The following is a 26,002-nucleotide window of genomic DNA, read 5'->3' on the forward strand; positions in this document are numbered from 1 at the left end:
CACAGCTGATAATTTAACGGCTAAAAATTTCACTGTTAAAACGCGAAATTTTATTCGCGATAAGAATTTCTGCTCTGTTGAATGGGGCAACGCGCTCATGCGTCAATGAATTATAAATCCACCATCGACGCCGCCATTGGTCCAAATGGACGTACGCGAAGCGCGAATCGTTTCCGCGCAACCTAGGCGCGTATCGTTGAATGAACGTGGACGGCGATTGGTCGGTCGGCAGCTGCATGCGCCCGGCCAGCCAATCGGAGCAAAACCAGGGGACAAAACTCAGGTTCACCAGCAATATGGCTGTCAGTATAAATTTGATGCTTGTAACATGAGTTCCTCTCCGAGAAATTTGACAAGCGTAAGCGTGGTTTCGCGTTACGCGCGACGTGATGTGACTTTGGCGTGCTCGGCACGCTGGGAAACGGCAATGCGGGTTGGCTGAAGACGAAACGAGGACAATCGGGACGGATTTCTGCGGGAGCAAAGGTACACCAACGAACGCCCCCCCCGTCCGTCATTCTTGACGGCCGCGCGCTCCTCGTGTCCATATTGCGCTAGCGATCTCGGGCGCCGCGATCTACCTGTCATCCCCGTGTTTCTCCCTCGATCGCGGATCCAGCTGTTGGATCCGCGATCGAGGAGGAGCCTATCGCCCGCGTCCGCTCGCCGTATCGTCATATGGCGTTGTTTCGCGCGACGATCGAACGACGCGTCCCCTCGCCAGGTCATCTCCACCCCATTCTGCTATTTCTCCCGAATTCTCTTGATTTATCCGGACCAACTCTACTCGAACATCCTCGCGTTTTATAATCATTCGCCGCGAGATTATCGCAATCTCTCTCCTCCGATAGATAACATTTTGCACATCGCCTCTGAAATATCAAAAGAGAGCATGCCTAGGAGTTGCACAGCTATAGAGGGTACAGTCACCTTCATGTAGAGATTAACAGAAAATTAATAGTTTAGTTAATTTTAAGAATTGACTAATAGTATTGGCATTGACTTGTGTTTAAGTTGATGCGTTTTACAAGTATTATGCTTATGATATGAATTTTATGTTAAAACGGAAGAGAAAGTTATTATTTGAAGTTAATTATTTGTTATCCTTTGATTTAAGGTATTCGTAGAGGATCTGTATTCAATATTATATCATCATCATGACATCAAGGTAAATTTGTAATATTATATATATTATATTTGTAATATTATAATATTATATAATCTTACAATGATAGTATTTTGCTTTGTATACTCATGTGCACAATATGGTATAACATAGGCACTGTTATAGTCGTCTCCTTTGGTTTTTAACCATTTATACCGGAACAACTAAAGTTGTTTAATTTAGCATTGTAAGCAACTGAGCATGTATAAAGATGATTGAAAAGAAAAAGGAAGAATCTAAAGAAAAAAAATAAAATTAAAATTTTGTTTTGTGTAATATTTAAAAAACAAATTGAATCTTTAAAATCAATAAACTTTTTACCTATACTAAATATTATACTAAATTATAAATTATATTTTGTAACATTTTTATTAACATCTAGATCACAAAATAATCATTTTCAGCATTTTTCTTTATTCAGCATTTTCTTTATTCAAAGGATACGAAATAAGCAATATTTATAAATGTTAAAAATGTATCAGTCTTCAAGATAAGCTTATCTGATGAATACTTTGAATGTATAAATATTAACAGTTAATATAAAAGAAAATTATATACTAATTAATTATACGTATTTATCAACATGTATTTGTAAATATACATTTATGTAATTAGTAATGAATAGTCATTATACATTTTAAAGTATCTATGTATAAACTTTTTACTCTTTGTCACTCAAATGCATTATGCATTACATTGTATAATTTCTATAATCTTCTAATTTATAGATTGGATAGATTATTTATACTGCTGGAGACTGGAACAAATGCAGTGACTAAACGAGCAGCTGCGCAACAATTGGGGGAAGCGCAGAGATTACATCCTCATGATCTGCATCATTTATTAGCAAGAGTTTCTACTTTATTAAAATCTCCGCAATGGGATACTCGAGTATCGGCGGCTCATGCTGTGCAGGCTATACTTGCTCAAGTTCCACCCTGGGATCCAGAATCCATTAAAAAAGAAACCTCTCCAGGTAATAATAATATATTTCTCTCTCTCATTAATTTAATCTTTACATTTTTGTTATATATATAATCAAGAATTTTTAAAATATCAAATTATGGTTACATGGTTGTGTTTTGAATTAACAGAAAAATTGGAAGGAAAACGGAAGACTTCCACTAGATTGAATTTAAAGTCCTTCGACATGGGCAGAGTTCTAGCAGGTAGTTCACATCTTACTGGATCGGAGGGCAGCGAATATGATTTAACTATATCGGAGGGAGAACAATTGTCACTTCCTAATCAGCAGGAAAAACTAGCTGCAAAGCTGGGTTTTCATCCACGTCTGATGGGTGTCGATACTGCTGATTTATTTACTGTTGAAGATCTTACTCCAATAGTGCAGATGACACAAGTCAATACAATACCTGTTGATGAAACTTTGAAACAATCAGGAGGATTGAGCAGAAGAGAAATGAATAGAGCAAAACGAAAAGTATTACATACTTTCAAGTACTTAATTATAATACTAACATTTTCTTTGAGTTATTGATTAGATTATACAAACAAATAGACATTTTTTGAAAAAAAATTGTTTTATAAATATTATATTGCAAAAAATAATTATTTGTATTTTGATAATATAGGCGCGTCAGTCAGTGTCAAAACAACGGTCACGTGAACCAGATGATCATCGCGCTAATGATGACCATTCGAATTCAACAAATGTTCAATCGCCAGTGAGTAATATTGAACCTCCGGTCAAGAAATTAGTGTTAGAGGAAGTGATCTCATCAGATGCTGGATCGAAATGCAGCGTACCCAACGAGCTCGTAAGCGGAGTGCCGGATGGAACTGGATGTTGGCCAGACTCTGTTATAGATTGGCCTTTGGAACCATTTGCAGAAAGTCTATGCCAAGATCTATTTAGTCAAAAATGGGAAGTACGTCATGGAGCAGCAACAGCATTACGGGAACTCATAAGACTCCATGGAAAGGGTATGTAAATATTTTATTGATGTCTTTGTATTTTTCCATATAATATTAAGTCATGAAATGTATGTGTATGTTAATGTACATTTGAAATGCATAGGAGCGGGCAAATCGAGAGCTCAAACCATTGAAGAAATGCAAGAGAGCCATTACGAGTGGATAATTGACGCCGCTTTACGATTATTATGCGTATTAGGACTCGATCGATTTGGAGATTTTGTTTCTGATCAAGTTGTCGCACCAGTGCGAGAAACGTGCGCACAAGCATTGGGATCACTCTTCTTATTAATGCCAGGCCAGCAAGCTAAAGATACGAATGGTATTTTTCACCAAATACTCACCATAGTGCTGAAACTTTTGAGCCACGATGAATGGGAAGCCAGACACGGTGCGCTTCTTGCACTTAAATATTTATTGGCCGTGCGAGATGATTTGTTAGACGAGATGTTGCCAAGGGTGTTTCCCGCTATTATACAAGGACTTTCTGATCCCGTGGACGATGTGGGTGCGGCTGCCGCGAGCGCGCTCATACCAGTGGCATATATCCTGCCACGATTGTTGAAACCAGAGGCACTAGAAGCGATCGTCACACGTCTTTGGCAATTATTAAAGGAACAAGATGATCTGGCCGCAGCTTGTAACAGTTTTATGGGTCTCTTGGCCGCGATACTCTCGTTACCGGCGGCACACGCCTGTTTGACGCCTCAACCGTTATCACAGGTAATGTACCGGTATCTTTTTATTATTTCGGAGAAATATATTGAAATTAACAATTGAATTTGAATAATGTCTATTTAGGTATTACCACGTTTATGGCCATTTCTCAGCCACTCGAGTTCGAGTGTGCGTAAAGCCACGCTGCAAACGTTGCAGACTCTCACTGCGGACGACGGCGATCGCAGCGAAGATAAGAAAGCGCGATGGGGCGAAGGCGGCGGAATTGTCTTGCAGGAAGCATTGCGACATGTGTTTCAGTGTGTGCTGATTGAACACATTACTGCGATACAAGACGTGGCCGAGCGTGTCTGGGAAAATCTAGTCGTAAAGAGTGATCTCGAATTATTGCTACACGCGGCGTGCCCGCATATCAGCACATGGCTCTGCCTAGCTATGCAACCAGAACACGTGCCATTCAATCCAAATCTATTAATGATCGTCACTAGTAACATCTCTAAGGGCGCAAAGAATAATCAAACGGTCACCAATTGCGACGGACAATCGGATACCGGCAGTAATGGTGGAAACGTAAACGCCACTGCGAAAACGTTATCCGAATTAAAAATGTATATCGGCGGCATCGAAACAGTAGCGCTCAATGTACGAAAGGCGAATGTGGTACAGGCTCGTTGTAGAGCGTCTCGTATGTTAGGACTATTATCACACTATGTCGTACAGCCCGCACCGGGTGTAATTTATCCACCAGATGTGCCCAGCCCAGCGGTATGTTATGCCAAGGTATTACTGGCGCATCTCAATTCACGATCGGCATTACAACGTACGGTCGTGGGACTCACAATGTCTCATTGGGCAACTGTAGCTCCTATGGGACCGCCTGTGATACCAGACATACTCAGGTATGAATATATAATTTCTATAAAAAGACAGAATTTATCGTTTTATTTACATTAATAACGAGACATTTCTTTTAAAGCGAGAGGCTGTTGGCTTGTTTAAACGAGTGTATGTACTACGACGAAATTGCGCCTTCCTTTACTCGACTGTTGCACGAAAGTCGCGATTACATCGCGACTCTAAAGTATTATAACCTACCTGTGCCAGTTGATGTAGATTCGTCCGGCGTGATGACTCTGGATCAGATCGCGGCACTAGCTGGAAAAATTTCTATTCCTACCTTATGCAGCACGATACCTACTTGTACGATACCTAAGGTGAAGCCTAAATTAATAGAGAGTTTAGAAGAGAGGAGACGAGCGTTGGATGCCGGAGCTGCTACAACGGCGGCGCAACAACAGTCGTTACATGTTATGTCGATAGCCGCGCTCGCTGGTGCCGCTACAATGTTACATTGCCTCCCACAGACTCCGCAACCGCTCAATCCATTGGTAAAACCGCTGATGGAAGCTATAAAACGGGAGGAGAATGAAGAATTGCAAAAATTAGCTGCACAACATTTGTCTCATCTAGTCGATCTTTGTGTCGATAGAAAACCCTCTCCGAATGCAAAGGTTTGCATATAAGTAATAGTACATCTTAAATATTATTGAAAATAAAAACGTAAAATGTCCATAATAATTCTTTCTACATGTTACAAAAATATGTTATCTATTACAGATTTCTACCAATCTATGTACATTCCTATGTTCTGACGTCGAATTCACACCGCGAATATATTGCGCCGGCGATAATGATATTTTTGATGGAATACTCACTTTGAATAATAGGCACAAACACGCCGAGAGAATAGCGTATAATCGTGGTGCAGGTAGTGGACTCAGCGGTAGTCGAGGCCCAGGTAGGCCACCAACGACAGAGATTCCTCTAGAAGAATTATTCGCTTGCGAAGAACCAGAAGCCAGAGCTGCTAGAACGAGACGCCGTGGAGCTACGCTAGCATTAACTGCTATAGGTATATAAAAATAAAATAATTGTTCCGATATAAATTTATTAAAATTGAGTAATATTTAATCGATGCTCTCTGATGCAAATTTCTGCGTAAAATAAATTAAATTTTATTCAATATATAATATTAAATATATTATATATATGTAATTAACATTTATGTGAATGATTCATTCATTCACATAAATGTTAATTACATATATATAATATAAAATTACATATATATAATATGTAAACTTTTTTCGTGATTTTAAAAAATGTTCCTGTATTCTTGAAGCTACTCTCTTTGGTGCTCGATTATCTGGCCGCTTACCTCAGTTATGGGATCTGATTTTACCGGATATACTAAAAAATACGAATATGCAAGATAATGTACAAGAAGAAGAGGGCAATCAATTGATTTTTGGTTTACAAGTGTTGGAGATCATGGCACCGAGTTTGGATAAATCTCTCTTACCACCCGCATTAGAGTGTCTGCCGCGTTTGTGTAATTTATTAGCGCATCCCTACAAAGCTGTTAGGCATATGGCTTCACGGTGTATAGCTACATTAGCTACTCTAGATACGGAGAAGGTAATATTTGAACTTTATCAGATGTAAAATAAGAATAATATATATGTATACAATAAGTCTATATATGTATGTATATACTATAAGTAATATATAATTTTTAAAAATTCTTTTTTAGACAATGGTACACATAATACGAAGTGTCATACCACTTCTAGAGACAACTGGCGGTGAAAAGAAATCCTCACGTATAATAACACCAAATAAAGTCGATTCCATACGCCAGGGAGCTACGGAAGCTCTAACCTGTGTTGTAGAGAGCTTAGGCGTACGAGTGATACCGTACGCTGTACTATTTATGGTACCCTTACTCAGACGTATGAGTGATCAAAATCAAGCTGTAAGATTGGTTTGTAGCGCAACATTTGCTACGCTTGTGCAACTGTTACCGCTGGATCCCGGCGCAATCGCAGACCCGCCGGATTTGGTGTATGTTATCCATCTAAAATTGTAGATAAGAAAGATGCATTTAGTATATCTGATGAAATTCTTAAAAAATCATTTAGTTTTTTAAAAATTAAAATAACAGCAGATTCTAGGCGATTTATTTTAGTTCAATAATTATTAAATCAATATTTGAATTATTAATACAAGCTGTGTAAAAATTCATTATCTTATTCACAAATTAAATCTATTATCAAAAGATATAATTGAAACATAAAAAATAATAACAAATGATTTTCATAACATCGCATTACAGACAAGAGAAGGCTCAGGAGCGAAAATTTTTGGATCAGCTTCTGAATCCCCGTAATATTCCTAACACGGAACTACCGATTCCTGTGGCTGCAGAGCTACGCTCTTATCAACATCAGGGTTTGAATTGGCTCAATTTCCTGAATCGTTACCATCTTCACGGAGTCCTGTGTGACGATATGGGTCTCGGGAAAACCTTACAGACTCTTTGCATACTGGCGCTGGACCATCATCGTAACCCACAAGCGCCGACCAGTTTGGTGGTGTGTCCACCGACTCTTACAGGTCACTGGGTATATGAGGCCGAGAAATTTTTCAAAGCGCAAGATCTATCAGTTATTCAGTACGCTGGAACACCACAAGAACGTGAAAAGTTGCGTCCCCGAGTGTCGCATCACAGACTCGTTGTCGCGAGTTACGATATTGTGCGGAAAGACATTGAATTCTTTGAGACGCATCAGTGGAATTACTGCGTGCTTGATGAGGGTCATGTGATAAAAAATGGCAAGACAAAGAGTGCCAAAGCTGCGAAACGACTGCACGCCCATCACAGACTCATATTATCCGGTACACCAGTGCAGAATGATGTACTCGAGTTGTGGTCTCTATTTGACTTTCTGATGCCTGGCTTTCTCGGTAGCGAGAAACAATTTGCCGCTAAATATTCCCGTCCCATCTTGGCCTGTAGAGAACCAAAGGCAGGACCAAAGGAACAAGAGGCTGGTGCTTTAGCTATGGAGGCTCTTCATCGACAGGTTAGTTTGCGATTCTCATTATTATCGTAAAAGTATTTCATTTTTATAACGATAGGAATTGATGTTATATTACAGGTACTGCCCTTCTTGTTGAGACGAAACAAGGAAGACGTGCTACAAGATTTACCCCCCAAAATCACACAGGATTATTATTGCGATTTATCGCCTTTGCAACGTATACTTTATGAGGATTTCCGAACTCGTCATTCGGCTCTTACTTCCTCTAGTTCCTCATCTTCGAGCGATCCCCAAAGCGGCCACGTATTCGAGGCGCTACGATACTTACGTAATGTCTGTAATCATCCTAAGCTGGTGTTAAGTCAACGGCATCCACTTTATCAAACGGTATATACTCAAGATATGTGTTTAAAAAAAGTACTTAGGAAACAAGCATTTAATTTCTTATCTCAAGATGTTAAATTTTTCAGTTAAAGCTTCTTCAGTTAAATAGTTCTTTAGTTCTTAAAATATACAATGTGACAATACGTAATTTTTTATCCATATTTAATTATTCAATATTTTTAGGTATGCGATATGTTGAAACAGCAACAGAGCAATTTAGCGGAAATCGAACACGGTGCCAAGTTACCCGCATTAAAGCAATTGTTATTAGATTGCGGTATCGGACAACAACAACAGCAAGCTCGCTTGAATTCCTCAGTCACTGCGAATCTTGCTGCGGAAAGCGCCCAAGAACAGCAGTTAGTTAGTCAGCATCGCGCTCTGATTTTCTGTCAATTGAAGGCAATGCTGGACATTGTGGAGAAGGATTTATTACGTACTCATTTGCCGACGGTGACTTATCTCCGTCTCGACGGTAGTGTACCGGCAGCGCAGAGACACTCAGTCGTGGCACGTTTCAACGCCGATCCATCAATAGATGTTCTCTTGCTGACCACCCAGGTCGGCGGTCTTGGATTAAATTTAACGGGAGCGGACACCGTCATATTCGTGGAACACGATTGGAATCCCATGAAAGATCTGCAAGCGATGGATCGCGCGCATCGTATAGGTCAAAAAAAGGTGGTCAATGTGTATCGCTTGATCACTAGATCGACAGTAGAGGAGAAGATTATGGGATTACAGAAGTTCAAGCTTCTCACCGCGAATACGATAATATCAACAGAGAACGCTTCTTTAGAAACTATGGCTACCGATCAGGTAAATAAACATTACTGCTTTATCTACTAAACTTGTTTAGAAAAGATGTATAACCGATATAATCAGTTGTTAGATTTATTCTCGTTGGATAACGGTAAAGAGAAGAAAACGGATCATCACGAGGACGCTGCTTTGTCGAAACTTCCCGGTCTGTCAGGGATTAGCCGTTCCGTGTTAGATATCTTACCTGAACTCTGGGAGCAGCAACAGTACGATGATGAATACGATCTCGACTCATTTTTATCCACTCTGAAGGCTGATAGCCAGTAAGCTTGTACCTCGATAAATTATTAAACTAGATTAGAACTCGGTAAGTTCTCATCGAATCTACTTCCATTTGGAAATTGCCACACAATATCGACATATAAACATATACATATTATAGAGATCCGACAACAAACTCTCGTTTATGCACAATTTGGAAGTTATAGCGTATCCCAGTGGTCAAAAGCGATCACTTAAGTAATTTATATATTTAAAAAATAACTTACGCGTCTGACGAATTAATCTAATTAAACTTTTAATCTAATTGTATTGCATTCTTGTTAAATGTTAAAAATTAAGAAAAATGACATACGTCGTACCTAAACTCAAATAGCCGGTATGATAGTAAGTAGAGATAGATTAAGATATCTTGTAAACGTGTGTGTTTTAGTTATAATAATTTATAAAAATGCCGATACAATTATTACAATTCCGCATTTGTACCAAACAACGCCACGGTGCATAATTATTATTTATAATGTATACTAGTCTCTCTTTTCTCTCTCTCTCTCTCTCTCTCCCTCTCTTTCTTTCTTTCTCTCTTTCTCTATAACTATTATGGCGAGTTAGTAAACTATAATACCAGTTGCCTCAAAATATTCGCTATCTACGTGCATTTGCATATTTCCATTGATTGGAAATATTGAATTTTTTACCCAAATTTCTCTCTATTTGTAGCGGCCTTCCATCAACAAGATTCGTCCCATCATTCGTTGAAAGATATCGCGCGCAAAATAATCCTAATAACAAGTTGATAAAATACCGTAACTTTCTATCAAAAATATACGAAATATCAACTTGCCATGATGATCATGAGTTTAAGACAAAATCATACTAACAGAGTACGGAATATCTGTACAAGTTATTTTTTCCAGTGCCACACATATGGCTTCATGATGCGATGCGTACAATTTACAATTTTGATTTATACCCTGGAACCAAGTTACCAGCTGCAAATATATTATACGGATCCAAGTGTGCCTTGGTCGCTTGATAAAGGGAAACACCGGCTTCTCCGACGATCTCAGGATAAAAGGACGCCCGTATTTTGCCCACTCCGTGATGATGGGAGAGAGATCCACCGCTCGCGAGTATCTCCTCGCGCGCCGCGTGCTCAATGGCATCAAAAGTCTCGATGGGATTCTCTATGCCTATGTAATTGATCGCCATGTAAAAATATATACAACACCCTGCGTCGTATGTTTGCGTGACACGACAGGAAATAAAATATTTGCGTATGCCACGTGTATGGCAGTCCCTGGCCACACGAGATTTGACATTTCTACACAGTGACAACGCGCGATTCCAAGAAACGGAAGTCTCGAATGATTCTCCTAAGACCCTAAACTCTAGTCCGAGGTCGCGGATGTATGCTATCACGAACGTTAACATGTAACCGCGTTCGCCGTTCGTCTCGCCCGCCGGAATGCCGCCGTACTTATCAGCTATCTTGTAAATTTTTCGTTCCTGAGTCGCGACATCTGTCGCTACGTCGCCCTCCATCAATAACGTTGCCACGCATATCTGGTCCCATTGGAAACGCTTTATTTTGGTGATGTACATTTGTTTAAGTCCTTGCAACAGCAGTCCACCCCAACCAGGCTGCGGGCGTAAAGTTTGTCCCATTTGAAATTGTTCGTTGTCCATTAAGCGTATGCTGGCAGGTTGACATCGTTCCTTCGCGATCTATACATATTCATGGGATACTTTAAATATATTCTTCTGTTTGATATTTTTTACTGGTGACAGATCGTGCTTTCTTTTCATTATCTAACCCGGATGTACGCAATGGAGCTATCTTTTTCACTACTGTCGTCACGATATTAGGCAAGTGTTAGCAAAGAAGCACGAGTTTCGCCGGTTAATGAGAAAGTCAATACGTACCTCTCGTAACGCTTGAACGCCGCTTTGAAAAGTCGGGAACACAATACTGCCATATTTCACCACTCGCGGTAATGGTCTTATTTTTAACACAACCTCCGTGATAACACCGAGAGTTCCCTCGCTGCCGAGAATCATGTGATCAAAGTCCGGGCCGCAAGATGCACGTGGCACCAAATTACCTCTCTCTAATGTGATAACAGGATCCTCCGTTCTTCCAGTGACCATTCGCATTTGCACCACCAGATCCTCGATATTGCCATATGTGTTCTTTTTCATGCCGCTCGCCCTAGTCGCCACCCATCCACCTAAACTGTTCGAGACGAATTATTTTCAATCTTCCTTTATGCATACATTTGTTTTTTTCACATTACAAAAAAATACCTCTAATTACTTTCCTCTATCGTTCGGGATTGAGTTTCATGCATGCAATGCAAATTTTTATTTATGTTTAGTCTAGAAATTAGAAATAGTGAAGATTTTTTTATAGTGAATGTATTGACATTATGTTTTTGTGTGTTGCGTATTTAAAATAGCTATCGTTCACTCTGAGTTAAAATATTGAATGCAAAAGGAAAATTGCATATAAAGATGTCTCATTGTAATGTGTACCAATTGTGTGTACATATGAATATTTTATATATAATAATCTTTTGTGACGTGCACATATACTAACATCATTATGTAAAACCCTGCAAGATGCTAATTGACATTCATTATTCATGTTAACTTAAAAAACTTTCTGTCATTATTATATATGATTCTCTACGGCTAAATATCTGTTTTGTATTACATTTCAAAATGTTTGTTATCACCCACCTTTATTATATAATATATATCGTAGTAAATATAATTAATTTTATATGAAATTAATTTTTAATTTTATTTGACAGCAATATGAAAATTATTATCAGAAAAATTACTGCAAAAATTAAATTCTTATCGAGTAGAGAGAAGATTGTTTCACTATTGTTTAAGTATTATTATTAATACTAATTCGAATAGAAAAATAATTTTTAAGCGCGTATTATAAAGAAACAATCAAATTTTCCTTTATCGAAAGTGAACCATTTTATCCAACGCGATATGTATCTCGATATATATCATATACGTTGATATAAAAACTTTATATAATTGAAGAAACACTGCTTGAGCGTGTACCTGGAAAATTCATAAGAATCAGGCTCGTGACCGCACGTGAATCCATGAGGACGAAGCATTCGCTCCAGGTCTTGACCAATAATACCCGATTCGCAGCATATTAATAAATTATCCCTATCTATCCATAATATTCGATTCATCTGCGACGTGTCTAGTGAAATTATCGTTCGGCGTTCGTGCGGGGAACAGCACGTTGCACGGCTAACGCTGGTTCCGCCACCGAAAGGTATGCAAACGGCTCCGTAACGCACGCACATATTGACAATCTTGACGACATCGTCGTGACACTCTGTAAACATGAATATTAATGGAGGACTCTTTGCATAGATTTTTTAAGGAAACAGACACGTTTTTGCTTTATCAATGCGCAATAGAAGACATAGTAGATAGGGTCACAAAAAATACATTCATTTAAAACGTGTAAAATACAAGTTATTCTCTGTAATTAACTATTAGGGATAAGAACAACGTTGTTGAATGATTTCTTAAGATTTTTTGCAAGACAAACAGATTATAAATATCGTTGCCAAACTCCAGCAAAACGAGTTATCTCCATTTGTTTAAAGAAATTATATATTTTTCCTCGTAAAAAAATCTTCTCGTCATTTTGTGTATAAAAAAGTAAAATAAGATCATATATCGAAAATTACACATTAAACGAGATATTTTTATACACCGATATATATGTGAATCATATTATTCTAGCAAAAATATATTCTAAAGATATAAAGAAAATATCTAAATATATTCTAAATATAATGCACACTTTTACTGTAAAGAATAATCAATAAAAGAATAATCAATATCTAACTTCGATCTTTATGCACAAGGTTGAAAAGTCCAACTACCATTTATATGTGATTGCTTTTCTTTCAATGTAAAAAATATGAAAAAGAAGTTAATCAATACAGATCAATAAATTTTATTAGAAATAAAAGCAACCTTTGGTTTTGATAATATAAGATAAGATAAGATAAGATAATATGATATAATATAAGATAATATAGATGATTGGCACCTTTTTGCATAGAATTTCTTCTCACATAAATCAATTTCTCTCATCATTTTATATACACAGCAGTCTCGTTAATTTTGATCTCTAAATATATGCACTTTTATGAATACTAATATATTCTCTCTATGTACAATAAGCAAATCATGTGATGACACGCAAATAACAATTTCGTATGTAATATTAAAAATTATAAAATCACCAGTACAAAGAGCCAAAATTCATGATTTTACTGTAAAAATATTAAAATAATATTTTAATAACATTAATGTTATACGTGACGTACAAGTTGTAATAAGAATAAAAATTTATTGATCTGTATTGATTAACTTCTTTTTCATATTTTTTACATTGAAAGAAAAGCAATCACATAAATGGTAGTTGGACTTTTCAACCTTGTGCATAAAGATCGAAGTTAGATATTGATTATTCTTATTACAACTTGTACGTCACGTATAACATTCCCAGCAAACACAGAATATTGTAGTAACATTGCTGCAATGTTGTAATATTGCCGCAATGTTGCCGTAATATTCTGTGTTTGCTGGGTTGAATTATTTCTGTGGAGGATTTTTATGCATAAAGCATTTGACGATTTATTTAATATTTGGCGGTATATGGCGATATAAAATCAAGTTATGACCGAGGATTTAAGTAACTTCAGAATTCTTAATAAAAAAAAATCTCATATATTCAGTTCAAATTAATTATAAAATTGCATTGAGAAATCTCAAACTCAACGACAAAGTTCATATAAGCTGTATACGTGAGCAAAACAAAATTAACGAAACACCAGTCTGAATAATTTGAATTTCAAACAAAAATAAATTAATTACAAGGAAAAAAAAACATTAAAAATCGTATTAATAATCTTTATATTAAAGCAATAAACCTTGAAAAAAACAGTAGAAAAGCTATTAATAAGTTTTATAAAATAAATATTAAACAAAATGGATCATTGTATTTTCTTATAATTATAATTATCGAGAATATATGTATATAAAATAATATATAGAAATTTAGTTTTTTCAAACTGACAAAGAATTGCTAATAGTTACGCAATTACATCACAACAATTAAATAGGTAGAGTAGCGTCATTCTATTAATTGTAGCCTTACATAGGAAAATTCTGCATACGAAAGATAAAGAAAAAAATTCTATGTTCTAAAATAAAAATTAAAATATGCTGCGTGCATATTGTTCTTTAGTTTACTTCCGCGAAAAAATTCGTATTTCAAATTCTAAAAATTTACTCTTCAGAATTATATTATTTTAGATATTTAAAAAAATTTTAATAAATATTAAAAATATATTAAAATAACCAATAAATCAATGTCTTAAAAAACAGTTATATAGAATAGCATGATTGATATTAAATTCCGTTTATATTTTTACAGTTTTTATGATGATAATTGAAAAATATAAACTTACTCGGCCATACGACGATATCCGGTATCCTCTCAAAAGTGCCGCATTTTAAAAGATAAACTTCTCGCACGGTATGTCCGTGTGCTCGAAACAGACGATCAACGCCATCGGTCGAATGGTCAATCCTCAGCTCTTCGATCGCTTTCAATAATTCTGTCGAAAGTATTGATTCTGGAAAGTGCGTCGGTAAATCTTGAGAGTCGTTCTTCATATCCCATGTTATATCGAAGGTCTTTTCGCACCACTTTGTGAAGTATGGCAACTCCTGGTTTCCAATGGGATATCTGGTAATGTGATATTTATACATTTCTATATACATATGAAAAATATAATATAAAATATATATATATATATATATATATATATATATAAGAGCATTTGTTGGCGCATTAATCTTACAATTAGAAAATATTATTTCAAGTGATAAATATACATATTATAGAGGCAACTTCACCTATTTCAATGACCTTGACATATATATATTATGGAAGACATCATTCTACTTGCAATAAATTTTATCTATCGTTTATTGTTTATTGTACAAAATTATTTAACGAAAGACGTCTTATATAAATGCGACTTAATTCTTTGAAATAATTGAAATGTCTGAAGTTCTGATATATATTATCTGATATTATGCGTGAATGAAAACATACAATTTCTGATCTTATTTATTTACATTCTATGATTCAGTATGTTTAAGGATCATGTTTAAGGATCATGTTTCTGCCTGTTCTGCATGAGAGAACTTATATCTTTTCTTCCTTGCCTTTTATTATTACTATAGTTATAAGCAAAAGAAAACTTTTAAAAATATATAATATCAATTACTATCTTTAATTGCTTCTCTAACTTTGTAATAAACCTTGTAAGAAACGGTTAAAACTATTTGCAAGTTAGAAAATGATGTCTTCTACAATATATGGTATGTATGTCAAGGTCTTGAGAAATCAGTGAAGTCGTCCCTAATATGTATATTTACGTCTATTTTGTGGATAAATACCCTTATACAGGGTGGACCATTTTAATCAATCCACGCGAATAATCCCACATAATTAAATGCTAATTAATTTCTAATTGATTGTTTTGAATTTATGACTCCTACATATTAGCAAAAAATGTAATAGCATCTCATTTATATTCAAGCTGATCAGAGATATCTGAATAGTAGAATTTTTCAAATTACACAGGCCTGCGAAATTTGAGCTTTTGTCAGTTACAAAAGCAGAGTAGATGAATCTGATAGATTTTGTGACGCTGAAAACGAATCTGGCCGCAGAATTTCCCCAGCACGTCATGCTTTTGAGTAATTTGTAGTTGAATGGTCCAAAAATCGCTATTTTGGCCAATTTCATGAATTTATTGTGAGTAAACAAAATTTTTTGAAATATTTCTGTGAATGGCATCGTATAGCACTCACTTTCACCTTTCAAATCCACTTTCAATTACCGCCGCACGATTTTTTTTCGCTCAGATATACAAGTTATAAGACAGGTCATGCACAGGGATCTAATAAGCCATTCTAAATCAACCGTGCCACCTCTCTATCTCACTACGAATCAAAATTAGGGTAAAAACATACATTTTTAAATACCTTCTGTCACCTTTTGAAATTAAAAATGGCGCATCCAATATGGCGAATAGAATCACAATAAAAAGGCATAAAATTTAGAAAAAATTATCAAAATGTGTAACAACTGTATTAGATATTTCTTTACAATACTTTTTTGGGCAACCGAACCTGACATATGTCAGTCTTTTCAAATTTCAAGATGATGAATCTACCATATCGATGTCTATGTAAATTTTCTTATGACTTCATACTTATATATCTCAGCGAAAAAAAATCGTTCGGCGGTAATTGAAAGTGGATTTGAAAGGTGAAAGTGAGTACTATTTGATGCCATTGGCAGAAATATTTCAAAAAATTTGGTTTCCCCACAATAAATTCATGAAATTGGCCAAAATAACTAATAATTTTTAAGCCATTCAACTACAAATTACTCAAAAACCTGATGTGCTGGGGAAATTCTGCGGCCAGATTCGCTTTCAGCGTCACTAAATCTTTCAGATTCACCCACTCTGCTTTTTGTAACTGAACCTCGCAGGCCTGTGTTATCGAACAACCATGTTTTATTTAATAACATGTCATAATTGTTTTGATAAGTAAACATTCGGTTAAACAAATATTTGGATAAGAGAGATAATTTTATTAAAATTAACCGTTCCGACTTGCAAATGCTATGCTAACAATTACATCTCGCATATGAAGAGATTTCAGAATTAATTTAAATATTCTGATATATCTCTCAAATTATTTCAATACTCTTGTTTCATTTTCTTCATTCGATTGTATCTTGTTATAACTAAGTAATTTTATGCGAAGCCGATCATTTGAGCTAACGTTATCAATACCAGAAGAAACTCCATCCTTATTATAAATTGTTATCGCGTGTGTAGAAAAATGTGTCTTATCACATGTGTTAGAAAAATATGCGATAGAAAATATATAGTAGTTATCTATAATTATATACAATTGCTTAACGAAGTGAGTAAGTAATTTATAGTAAGTTCATTATTAGAAACCGAACATTCTTGTTTACGCTACATCAGTTACTCGAAACTCCATTGTTGTGTAGAGCAACAATCGTCTTAAATTTATCATACAGAATGTACGTTATATAATTCTGACTCGAGATACAATTCGTTCAAGACACGCATATATATCCTACACGCGAACCAAGCTATATATACTTTGATAATGAAGATACAAACAAGATTCTTATCATTCCTCTATTACTATAACGCATTACGCGTGAGATGCAAAACTGTATCATATTACATTATGCTTGAAAAAAAAATCTATATATATATATATATATTGAATAATCTTATAAAAATTTTTAAATTTAATTTCTGACGACTTCTCGAATATTTTCGTATTAGAATTAAAATTATGCGAAAAATAATTGCTACACGTTTGTGACAGATTTTTTCAAGAAGCTCTCATCGAATCAATTTGATGACATGAAACGTGAGTTTCACTCGACACGAAGAGCAAATAAAAAGTACATATACACTGCGGAGAACATCGTGGTGATATTCTTACTAGAAACTGGACAAACATAATTAGTTAGGAAAACGTGTGTGATGAAACCGAGAGACTCGAAGATTTCAACGTTCAATGTTCAAGTAAATATGTACCTATCATTTTGAAATCAGTTAATGTTATCACATCATGTCCTGTTTATTCAAATCTTCATTTTAATTATTCTCCTTGAATTTTCGATTTTAATTAAAATTTATTATTTGCAAAATCAATAACTTATTAAACAAATAAATGCAAAAAGAGCGAGTAAATTGTATTAATTTTGTAAACTGAGTCAAATATTGCAAGAATAATAGCACATTAATAAGAGTTTAAAACGGTAATTTTTTTCGCATGAATATTCTTTAATATGATTATCATATATTTTTCACTTGTAAATAATTTTTTTATATTTTCGCTCAATAAAAAAATATCAAATTACTTATTTTTTAGAATTTTAAATTTAATTATTGAATTTATATTTAATAATAAGCTTTTCACTCTTTCGCTTTCTTTCATGTTTGATTATTATGTAATTCATAGCCTTTAATTATTCTCTTCATTTTGCTTATTTTTGTGCGTCTTAAGTCATAATTTACCTCTGTTTTAAAAACAAGATAATTAGTTTATATAAATCCAAACACAAGCTTATATAAAAGATCTCAAAAACTTAATATTTTACTACAAGTATTTACGATATGTCTGTAACGTAACTCGATATTCAGATAATACGCAAAACTTGTCCTATACATAATCTATTTAAACAGCTAAAAGAGAATGTACTTTAATCCTACATTTCAAGTTTTAATTTTTTTTCTCTTTAAATCTCTAATGTTTACTTTAGACGTTCGTCTTATCAGCGATAGTAGTTACGTTACGAGTTAATTGATCAATATTAATTGGAATTAAAGCAATTATACAATAAATCCAAACACAAGCTTATATAAAAGAGCTCAAAAACTTAATATCTTACTACAAGTATTTACGATATGTCTGTAACGTAACTCGATATTTACGATATGTCTGTAACGTAACTCGATATTCAGATAATACGCAAAACTTCCCCTATACATAATCTATTTAAACAGCTAAAAGAGAATGTACTTTAATCCTACATTTCAAGTTTTAATTTTGTTTCTCTTTAAATCTCTAATGTTTACTTTAGACGTTCGTCTTATCAGCGATAGTAATTACGTTACGAGTTAATTGATTAGTATTAATTGAAATTAAATTATACAATAAAATTCCATAAAACTCACCTGTTACCGGTGAACTCTACCAGTTGCTTGTCGTTTATGTGAAACCCGGAATCCTTGTAACCCCAGCCGTTCCATTTTAGCAACTGCTGCCTTAAACACCAAGAAGAACGACGACCGATAACGTGAGTGAAAATCCGTCAACGAAAGCTGAATGTAATTATAGATAGACTCACGGCGCGCACGAGTCTCAAAATATTTCGAATCACCGGCACACACGTGCTACACACGTCACGTGGCCGATCATTTGACCAATCGACCGTGCCCGCAAAAATCGAAATGTAATTTTTCGAAATTCCCCTCCCGCATTTCTCTGATAAACAATATATATATCCGTCTATATCGAATACTAAAGTGGCGATAAAGAAAAGCAAAGAGATTCTTTCTCGCGTGGATGATTGTACAGACGCGAGTGAGCTTAGGAAAGGGGAGTGTCTTATCGATCATGCGACCGCGAGGGTGTCATTCGCGACGCGGGGGAGTCATGACAATGAGTCACGAAGCTTTTACACGACAACAAGAGGTGTGGTCGGCCGCGATTAAACGCACGCGTGAGGCACGATGTGAGTATACATATTGCACCATGTATAATTCGCATGTACACGCACATGTGGTACATGTATATATATAGAGGGAGAGAGAGAGAAAGAGAGAACTTGTGGGTCACTCCTGATTCTGTCTAGCTAGACGGAAAAAATCGCGACACTGACCTGATTTTCGGTATGGCGCTCTCGAACTCGATCGGCTCGTTCGCGATTCCCGCGATCTGCTTCTCTGGCTCGGACATGCTCTCTTTACACGAGAAGTCGAAAATTTCGTATATCGTGCCGGGTACAAACGTATTCCTGGAACGCGCGGCGACGGCTCCGCGTCCACTATTGACACGCGCACCGGCAAACCAAATTTAAATCGATACAGCCTCCGCCCGACCACCCATCCACCAGCCAATCCGTGGGCGTCCCGCGATAGCCAATCGCACGCGTCGCTAGTGATACACGGCCAAGCATTTGTCCATCTTTATCACCGATTGGTCAAGTGAAGAAAATCCCTAGGCATCGGTCGATGTGATTGGTCGCGTCCAATCGATGACAGGCGCGCTCTATAAGCTTTTGACGTTTAAATTACGCAACATTGCCTTCTTCTCATTTCATCTCCCATGACATTAGAGTATTATGAGAAGATAACGGAGCTTGCTCTATTCTGTCAACGAACAAAGATACGACAAAGGGAAGAGAAAGCATTATAGTTTTTACTCCCGCTGTGCGACAATCTTTGGTATTTTTTTTCGAATTGCAATATCATTATAATTCCAGCATAGCAAATTATTTCGTACGCTCTTGTGATCGGATCTTGACTTGAATGATGCGCCTAGATTAATTAATCCTGCTGTCACACAGAATCCGTTTAGTATGGACAACGCGGAAGCGTACGACGAGGACGTGAACGATCAACCGGTCGATTACAGCAAGAAGTATACCGAGAGAAATGCTCCGTCGCAGAATCACCTGGCCGAGCCGGGCGCGCAGCAACCGCGTCGTGCCTCGAAGAAGGAGTTCAGTGAACGCGACTCCAAGGTGGACCTGTTCGGTGACTACGCCGAGACCGATCTGGATCAACCCACAGATTACAGTTTACGATACGCCGAGGACGACACTGACGAGGAGGAGAAACAGAGCGCCGAATATTTTCCTGTCAGTGGACAAGAGGATACGGTCAAGACTTACTGCACAGAGGGAACCCCTTACGAGACACCCTTCAATTTTTCCACAGCCACTTCCATGTCGGATCTCCGAGTCGAGGATGTAAAGGAGAGCGAACTCCCGAAGAAGATGCCGAAGAAGCCGATTGATATCGTTAGGAAGAGTCCTGTGTCCTTTATCAAACAACCCGAGACGCCTGACTGTGATGAACAGGATGGTCTAACGAAAGAACTCGAAGAAGAAAATCCAAAGGACACTGTGGTTCTTAATCCTGGCCAGGTGACTCCAGAGAAGATAGTAAGTTATTATGAGGAGGAAACGTCGCACGGTTTTTCACGTGCCAATTCATTTAGTTCCCTGAGTAGTGCAGTGACTTCTCAGACTAACGTTCCAGGAGTTATGTCAAAAGTAGACTCGCCATCTTCCGTGAATAAAGAAGAACTGGAAAATGATGATCACAGTGCTGTAAAATTGAATAACAATCAAGTAGAATTGTCTTCAGGAAATAATAATCTATCTGAACGCAAGAATAATCCACGTGTGTTGGATAAAGAAGGTTTGTATTGGATATCAAGTTTACAATAAAATGAGAAAAAGATATATTTTCATATAAATCTTACAACAGTATGTTAAATATATTCACAAATGTAATATGAAAATATATAATATGTTTCAGGAAAAATGGTAACATTTAGTGGTCAAGATTATTATGCAGAAGAAACTCCTTTAATGTTTTCACGCTGTAGTTCACTTGGCTCATTGAGTGGATTTGAGCAACATTCAATTCATGATGATCGTAGTTCTGTGATCAGTGATTTTAGGTAAATTGTGTATTTTAAATGCTACCTTTATAAATTTTAGTTCTTTATTTATTGTGTGTATTTTTAATTTTAAAATATTATGTAAAATGTAATATATTTTTTTATTATTTTCTCAGTCGTAGGACCAGTGGTATAGTTTCACCAAGTGAACTACCAGATTCACCCACACAGACAGCTTTACCTAGTCCACGAAATCATAAAACTCAAAGTACAGAATTTGTATCAAAACTACAAGAAGAGACAGTAAGATCATCAGTTCGACAGCATTTATGTATGTTATTGATAATGTATTGATAATATTATTGATCACTAATAAAACAATAGTAATAACATTAATAATAATAATATAAATATTTATCTAAATCTTAAAAAGATTACCTAAATTTTATATCTGTTACAGCATTTTCTAAACCGCAAATCACGATGAGTAGTGTTTTTGAAGATGAGGTTGCTACTTTTAAGGAAGAATCGACACCAATTGAATTTTCTAGTGCGACAAGTCTGAGTTCCCTTACAATTGATGATGAAGTCAAAATATCTAATGATACAAAGATGTATTGTAAATTGGAAAAAGTACCTGATGAAGATGAGAAAGACGTCTGTAAACTCGAGACCGATATGCTTAATATGACAATAAGCAGCTCAAAAAATAAAGAGAAAGAGGAACAAATAAGCGACGGCGATGAGGATGACGAAGATATGTTGGCTGCCTGTATTAATATGGGAATGCAAACTAATAGGTAATGTTCCAGAGATCAAATAAAACAATTTTCATAAATATATTTATATAAAAATCATAAAGATTTCTTGGTTATTTAATGTTTGATCTTACATTTTTTTAACATAATTTCTTATGTAATTTTTGACAAATATATTTACAGATATAGACAGTCCCTGAAAGTTCAGGAATCTACACAATCGGAATCGCCGAATATCTTAGTATCGTACCAGAGAAATTCTATTCCAAATAGATTAGAATCACCTGCGACTCCTGTAGAAACGCCTATCAGTACTTTGAAAACGAATAGAACTGCAGTGGATATCGTTGCTTCAGATACCGTACACGTATATTGCACGGAAGATACGCCTGCCGATATCTCTCCGGTAGGATCGCAATCCAATCTATCCGCGCTTTCGATGCCAAGTGTACAAGAGGATGTGGAGAAGATAGAGCCAGACAACCAATCAGCCGAGATTGATTGCCACAGAAGTGATTTATTTGATGAAAGTTCCAATCTCTCAGGCGAGGATGAAAAAATATTGGATGAATGCATTCAATCGGGCATACCTAAGGTATTGATTTCTTTAATAGAATATCTTTTTTTTATAAGCAAAGGATTAGAAATTGTAATCCATCGAATTTGATGAAACTTGGCAAGTGTGTTATATTGCTCAATTATAATAATCAAGTTCTTATTATTTCGGCTTGGTTTTTTTGCTCTTTCATTATTTAGATATATTTATAAAGAAACAAAACATGTAATTCTGAAACCAAACTATTGCACTGCAAATTTAAAATTATTATACTATTATACATTATATTATTTAAAGCAACTTATTTATATTGTTATTATAGGCGAGACAAATAACTCTACCTCCAGCAAATAGCATCCCGTTCGTTAAAAAACCGGAAACATTACATATAATCAACATATGCGGTACTCCGTCATCTTCGCCTGTTGAAGCAAATCATGGGAATAAGAATCCCATATTAAGGCCTAAATCGCCAGGCGGTGGATTATTGAGGCATCCAGACGACTTTTCTGATGACAGTTTGAATCATTCAGATGATGAAGCAATTTTAACAGAATGCATACAGTCTGCAATGCCAAAAGTTATTATTAGTCAATTTTTTATAATTCTTAACTGAAAAGAGAATATTCCATTCGTACAAAATGTTGTATACTTCAATCAGTTATTATAAATTATATTTCCTTATCAGACAGTTTGTTTTAGGCAAGATTTAACATATCACCATCACTCAAACAGCCATTATCACAAGTCACAGAAAAGCCTAGAGTAATAAATACAATACAGACGCCCTCCACTTCTTCAGCATTTCTTCAGTCAAGATATGTAGAGCAAAGAAAGAATGTAATGAAAAAACGTTTATCTTTCGAAGAAAATGTTGGGCTTTCTGAAGAGGAGGAAGATATCATGTTGGCACAATGTATTAGATCTGGGATGCCAAAAGTGAGTTGTTTATGTATACAGTATGTTGCAAGCATTAAAACAAATGTTGAAAATTGCACTATATAATTATAAGAAAAATCTTTTTCTATTTCAAACATGGAATGTCTTCGACAATATATTTTATATTATTTCTAAAATAAATAGTGTCTCTTTTTAGTATATTTCTAACATTTATTATAAATATTTATTACATATATTTCTGATATATGATATGATTTTTTTAGACATTAAGTTCTATGCCTTCGACAGTAACGTCTACGATAAAAAAATCCGAGCCGTGCCTGAAAACTACGAAGAGTTTTGGAATCCCTCCATCTTCCTGCTTTACAAACAAGACTTATTCCTCCAAGAGCGCTATGCTACACTCACAATTGTCCAAATCCGTGAATGTCAACACGGCAGACACGCGTTACACTAGAAATGTATCAGGTAATCATAATGGTTTCTCGGGGAGAACCACGAGCAGCAGTGTAGCACAGCACGGTCAGATGTTGAGAAACTGTGATAACGGTATACGTGAGAGAATAAACAATTCGCCGTATTGTGCTCGCAGATCATCGTTTCGTCACGCAGAGAGTGAAAACGGCAATTCCGTCGACAATCATTGTGTACCTGCGCGATCTCGTGTTGTAAAATGTGCGCCGGCTTGCAGTAAGACGGAAAACAATGATTATGCGTGTAAAAGCACGGTGCCTTTGCGTCACAGTTCAGTGAACTCTATCAGTAAGGCGGATACGCGGATTTCTACGCAGGAGTGGGCCTTACTGGAATTGTGTATCACTTCCGGTATGCCTACAAACAAGTATCGCGTTAAGGGAATGAAGCCTAGTGAGAGTGCAATTTCTAATGGACATGATGATTGTGAGCCGATACCGGAGGACAATTATTCAGTGTGCAGTTATAATTCCTACGTTTTTAAAACATAATGCACATATATGCGTGCAAATACATGACAAAATTATAGAATTTCTCTCTAAATCTCTCTGCCTGATGATATGTATATATATTGTATATTAAAAAAGACTGAATATTTTTATATGTTAATAAAATACACACGCTTGTGTGTTTAAGGTGCTTAATGGAACTAAAGATCCCATTAATTTTAAATTAATAAGAACATAAATGATTACCGTGTAATCATGATAAGTATTTTTAAAATTGTTATTATTGATATTAAAAGAGTTTCTTGCAGTTTTTACATTTTATAATACATATATACTAACAAGTTTTGTGGGACTACATATTTAGGTGTGTGTTACATTTATTGCATAAAAAATAATTTTAGTTACATCCATACTCATCTATGTAAAATTGATTAAATCGCATTATGTGACATAATTAAGCCATTTTTTTGCATATGGTTTTAGTCATAATTCTCTCGATATTATCAACGTCAAATTAATTTATAATTGCATTTCCAGCTGAATACTGATTTCTAAATGCAATTTCTTCCAGTATCTTCCAGTATCTCTTTTATCTTTAAATATCATTATACTATCTTTTATTATAGGTTTATCATCTTATAAATTGACTGAGTTTATAATTTAGAGACTAAATGATATTTACGCGCGCGCGCGCGCGCATACACACATGTATTGTTATATATTATATAAATTCTAAACGTATGATATTACTGGTAAATTGCTATTGCAGATGCGGAATTATATGCAGCGTTATACGCACTAGAAATGTTAACTCGTCTACTTTTAAATTCAAGATCTAATATAAATTTAATTCATATATTGCATTTTTTATTGTATAACTTTTCTATCAAAGTAAAAATATTTATTCCGAATAATCTATTCTAAAATGTATTTTGTATATATTGATATTTTACTATGCTTTTATATATTATAAATATTTTAAAAGGCTATATCAATATATCAAAAACAATATAACTATTGTCTCAGCTTCCGAATTTCTTATTGTATATTCACGCTGAAGAGACATGCGTGTTTTGCGCCAAGTCACGCACAGTTAACGAGATGAACCGTGTACTCGCTTAGTTGAGAAATATCTTAGATTATCAAATTTTATATAGTGACGAGGCTGGATCAATGGAATTCCTAATCGAATTTGTTTTATATAATAAAAATGTTCATTCTCACTTTTATTGTATACATATATATTTTATAAATTGAAACTATATATTTGTATAATTTTTTAAATAAATGCATGGACTTGATGCTTCCTTTATATTTTTCTCGAAAAACATAAAGGAACACAGTTTGTACCGATTTCTTAGAGATTATGTATAAAAATTTAATCTTATACAATTACAACTTTTCTATTTAGAAATTGCAATGAATTTTTTAAATTATCAACTACTTGT

At 35.4% G+C, this 26,002-nt stretch overlaps 3 protein-coding genes across 5 annotated transcripts; 2 read left to right on the forward strand and 1 right to left on the reverse strand.

The window, feature by feature from the left end:
- The first annotated feature begins 322 nt into the window (after positions 1-322).
- Hel89b (histone acetyltransferase 1) lies at positions 323-9,612 on the forward strand. Of its 3 annotated transcripts, none has more exons than XM_083079487.1 (15): positions 323-486; positions 1,118-1,168; positions 1,894-2,141; positions 2,260-2,606; positions 2,758-3,109; positions 3,204-3,823; positions 3,902-4,677; positions 4,755-5,289; positions 5,396-5,690; positions 5,961-6,256; positions 6,372-6,682; positions 6,954-7,704; positions 7,780-8,049; positions 8,230-8,865; positions 8,932-9,612. In XM_083079487.1, the coding sequence occupies exons 2-15, from the start codon at positions 1,158-1,160 to the stop codon at positions 9,133-9,135; spliced, it is 5,652 nt and encodes a 1,883-aa protein (XP_082935613.1). In that variant the 5' UTR covers positions 323-486; positions 1,118-1,157; the 3' UTR covers positions 9,136-9,612. The 3 variants fall into 3 exon arrangements, with proteins under 3 accessions (XP_082935613.1, XP_082935615.1, XP_082935614.1); XM_083079488.1 differs by lacking the exon at positions 323-486 and adding an exon at positions 731-920; XM_083079489.1 differs by lacking the exon at positions 1,118-1,168.
- Agps (alkyldihydroxyacetonephosphate synthase) lies at positions 9,515-19,864 on the reverse strand. Its single transcript, XM_083079525.1, has 6 exons — positions 19,667-19,864; positions 18,960-19,049; positions 14,616-14,896; positions 12,172-12,460; positions 11,014-11,323; positions 9,515-10,815 (listed from the first exon to the last, which is right to left on the reverse strand). The coding sequence occupies exons 1-6, from the start codon at positions 19,741-19,743 to the stop codon at positions 10,042-10,044; spliced, it is 1,821 nt and encodes a 606-aa protein (XP_082935651.1). The 5' UTR covers positions 19,744-19,864; the 3' UTR covers positions 9,515-10,041.
- A 252-nt stretch (positions 19,865-20,116) lies between these two features.
- On the forward strand, positions 20,117-25,855 carry LOC145960221 (adenomatous polyposis coli protein). Its single transcript, XM_083079497.1, has 9 exons — positions 20,117-20,231; positions 20,354-21,212; positions 21,333-21,477; positions 21,594-21,748; positions 21,878-22,217; positions 22,359-22,770; positions 23,054-23,311; positions 23,434-23,670; positions 23,895-25,855. Exons 2-9 carry the CDS (start codon positions 20,366-20,368, stop codon positions 24,594-24,596), a joined length of 3,096 nt encoding a protein of 1,031 aa, XP_082935623.1. The 5' UTR covers positions 20,117-20,231; positions 20,354-20,365; the 3' UTR covers positions 24,597-25,855.
- The last annotated feature ends 147 nt before the right edge of the window (positions 25,856-26,002 follow it).

This window comes from Camponotus vicinus, unplaced genomic scaffold, assembly GCF_025532165.1.
Source record: "Camponotus vicinus isolate PSW18456_S1 unplaced genomic scaffold, iyCamVici1.0 SCAF_10, whole genome shotgun sequence".
NCBI lineage: Eukaryota > Metazoa > Arthropoda > Insecta > Hymenoptera > Formicidae > Camponotus > Camponotus vicinus.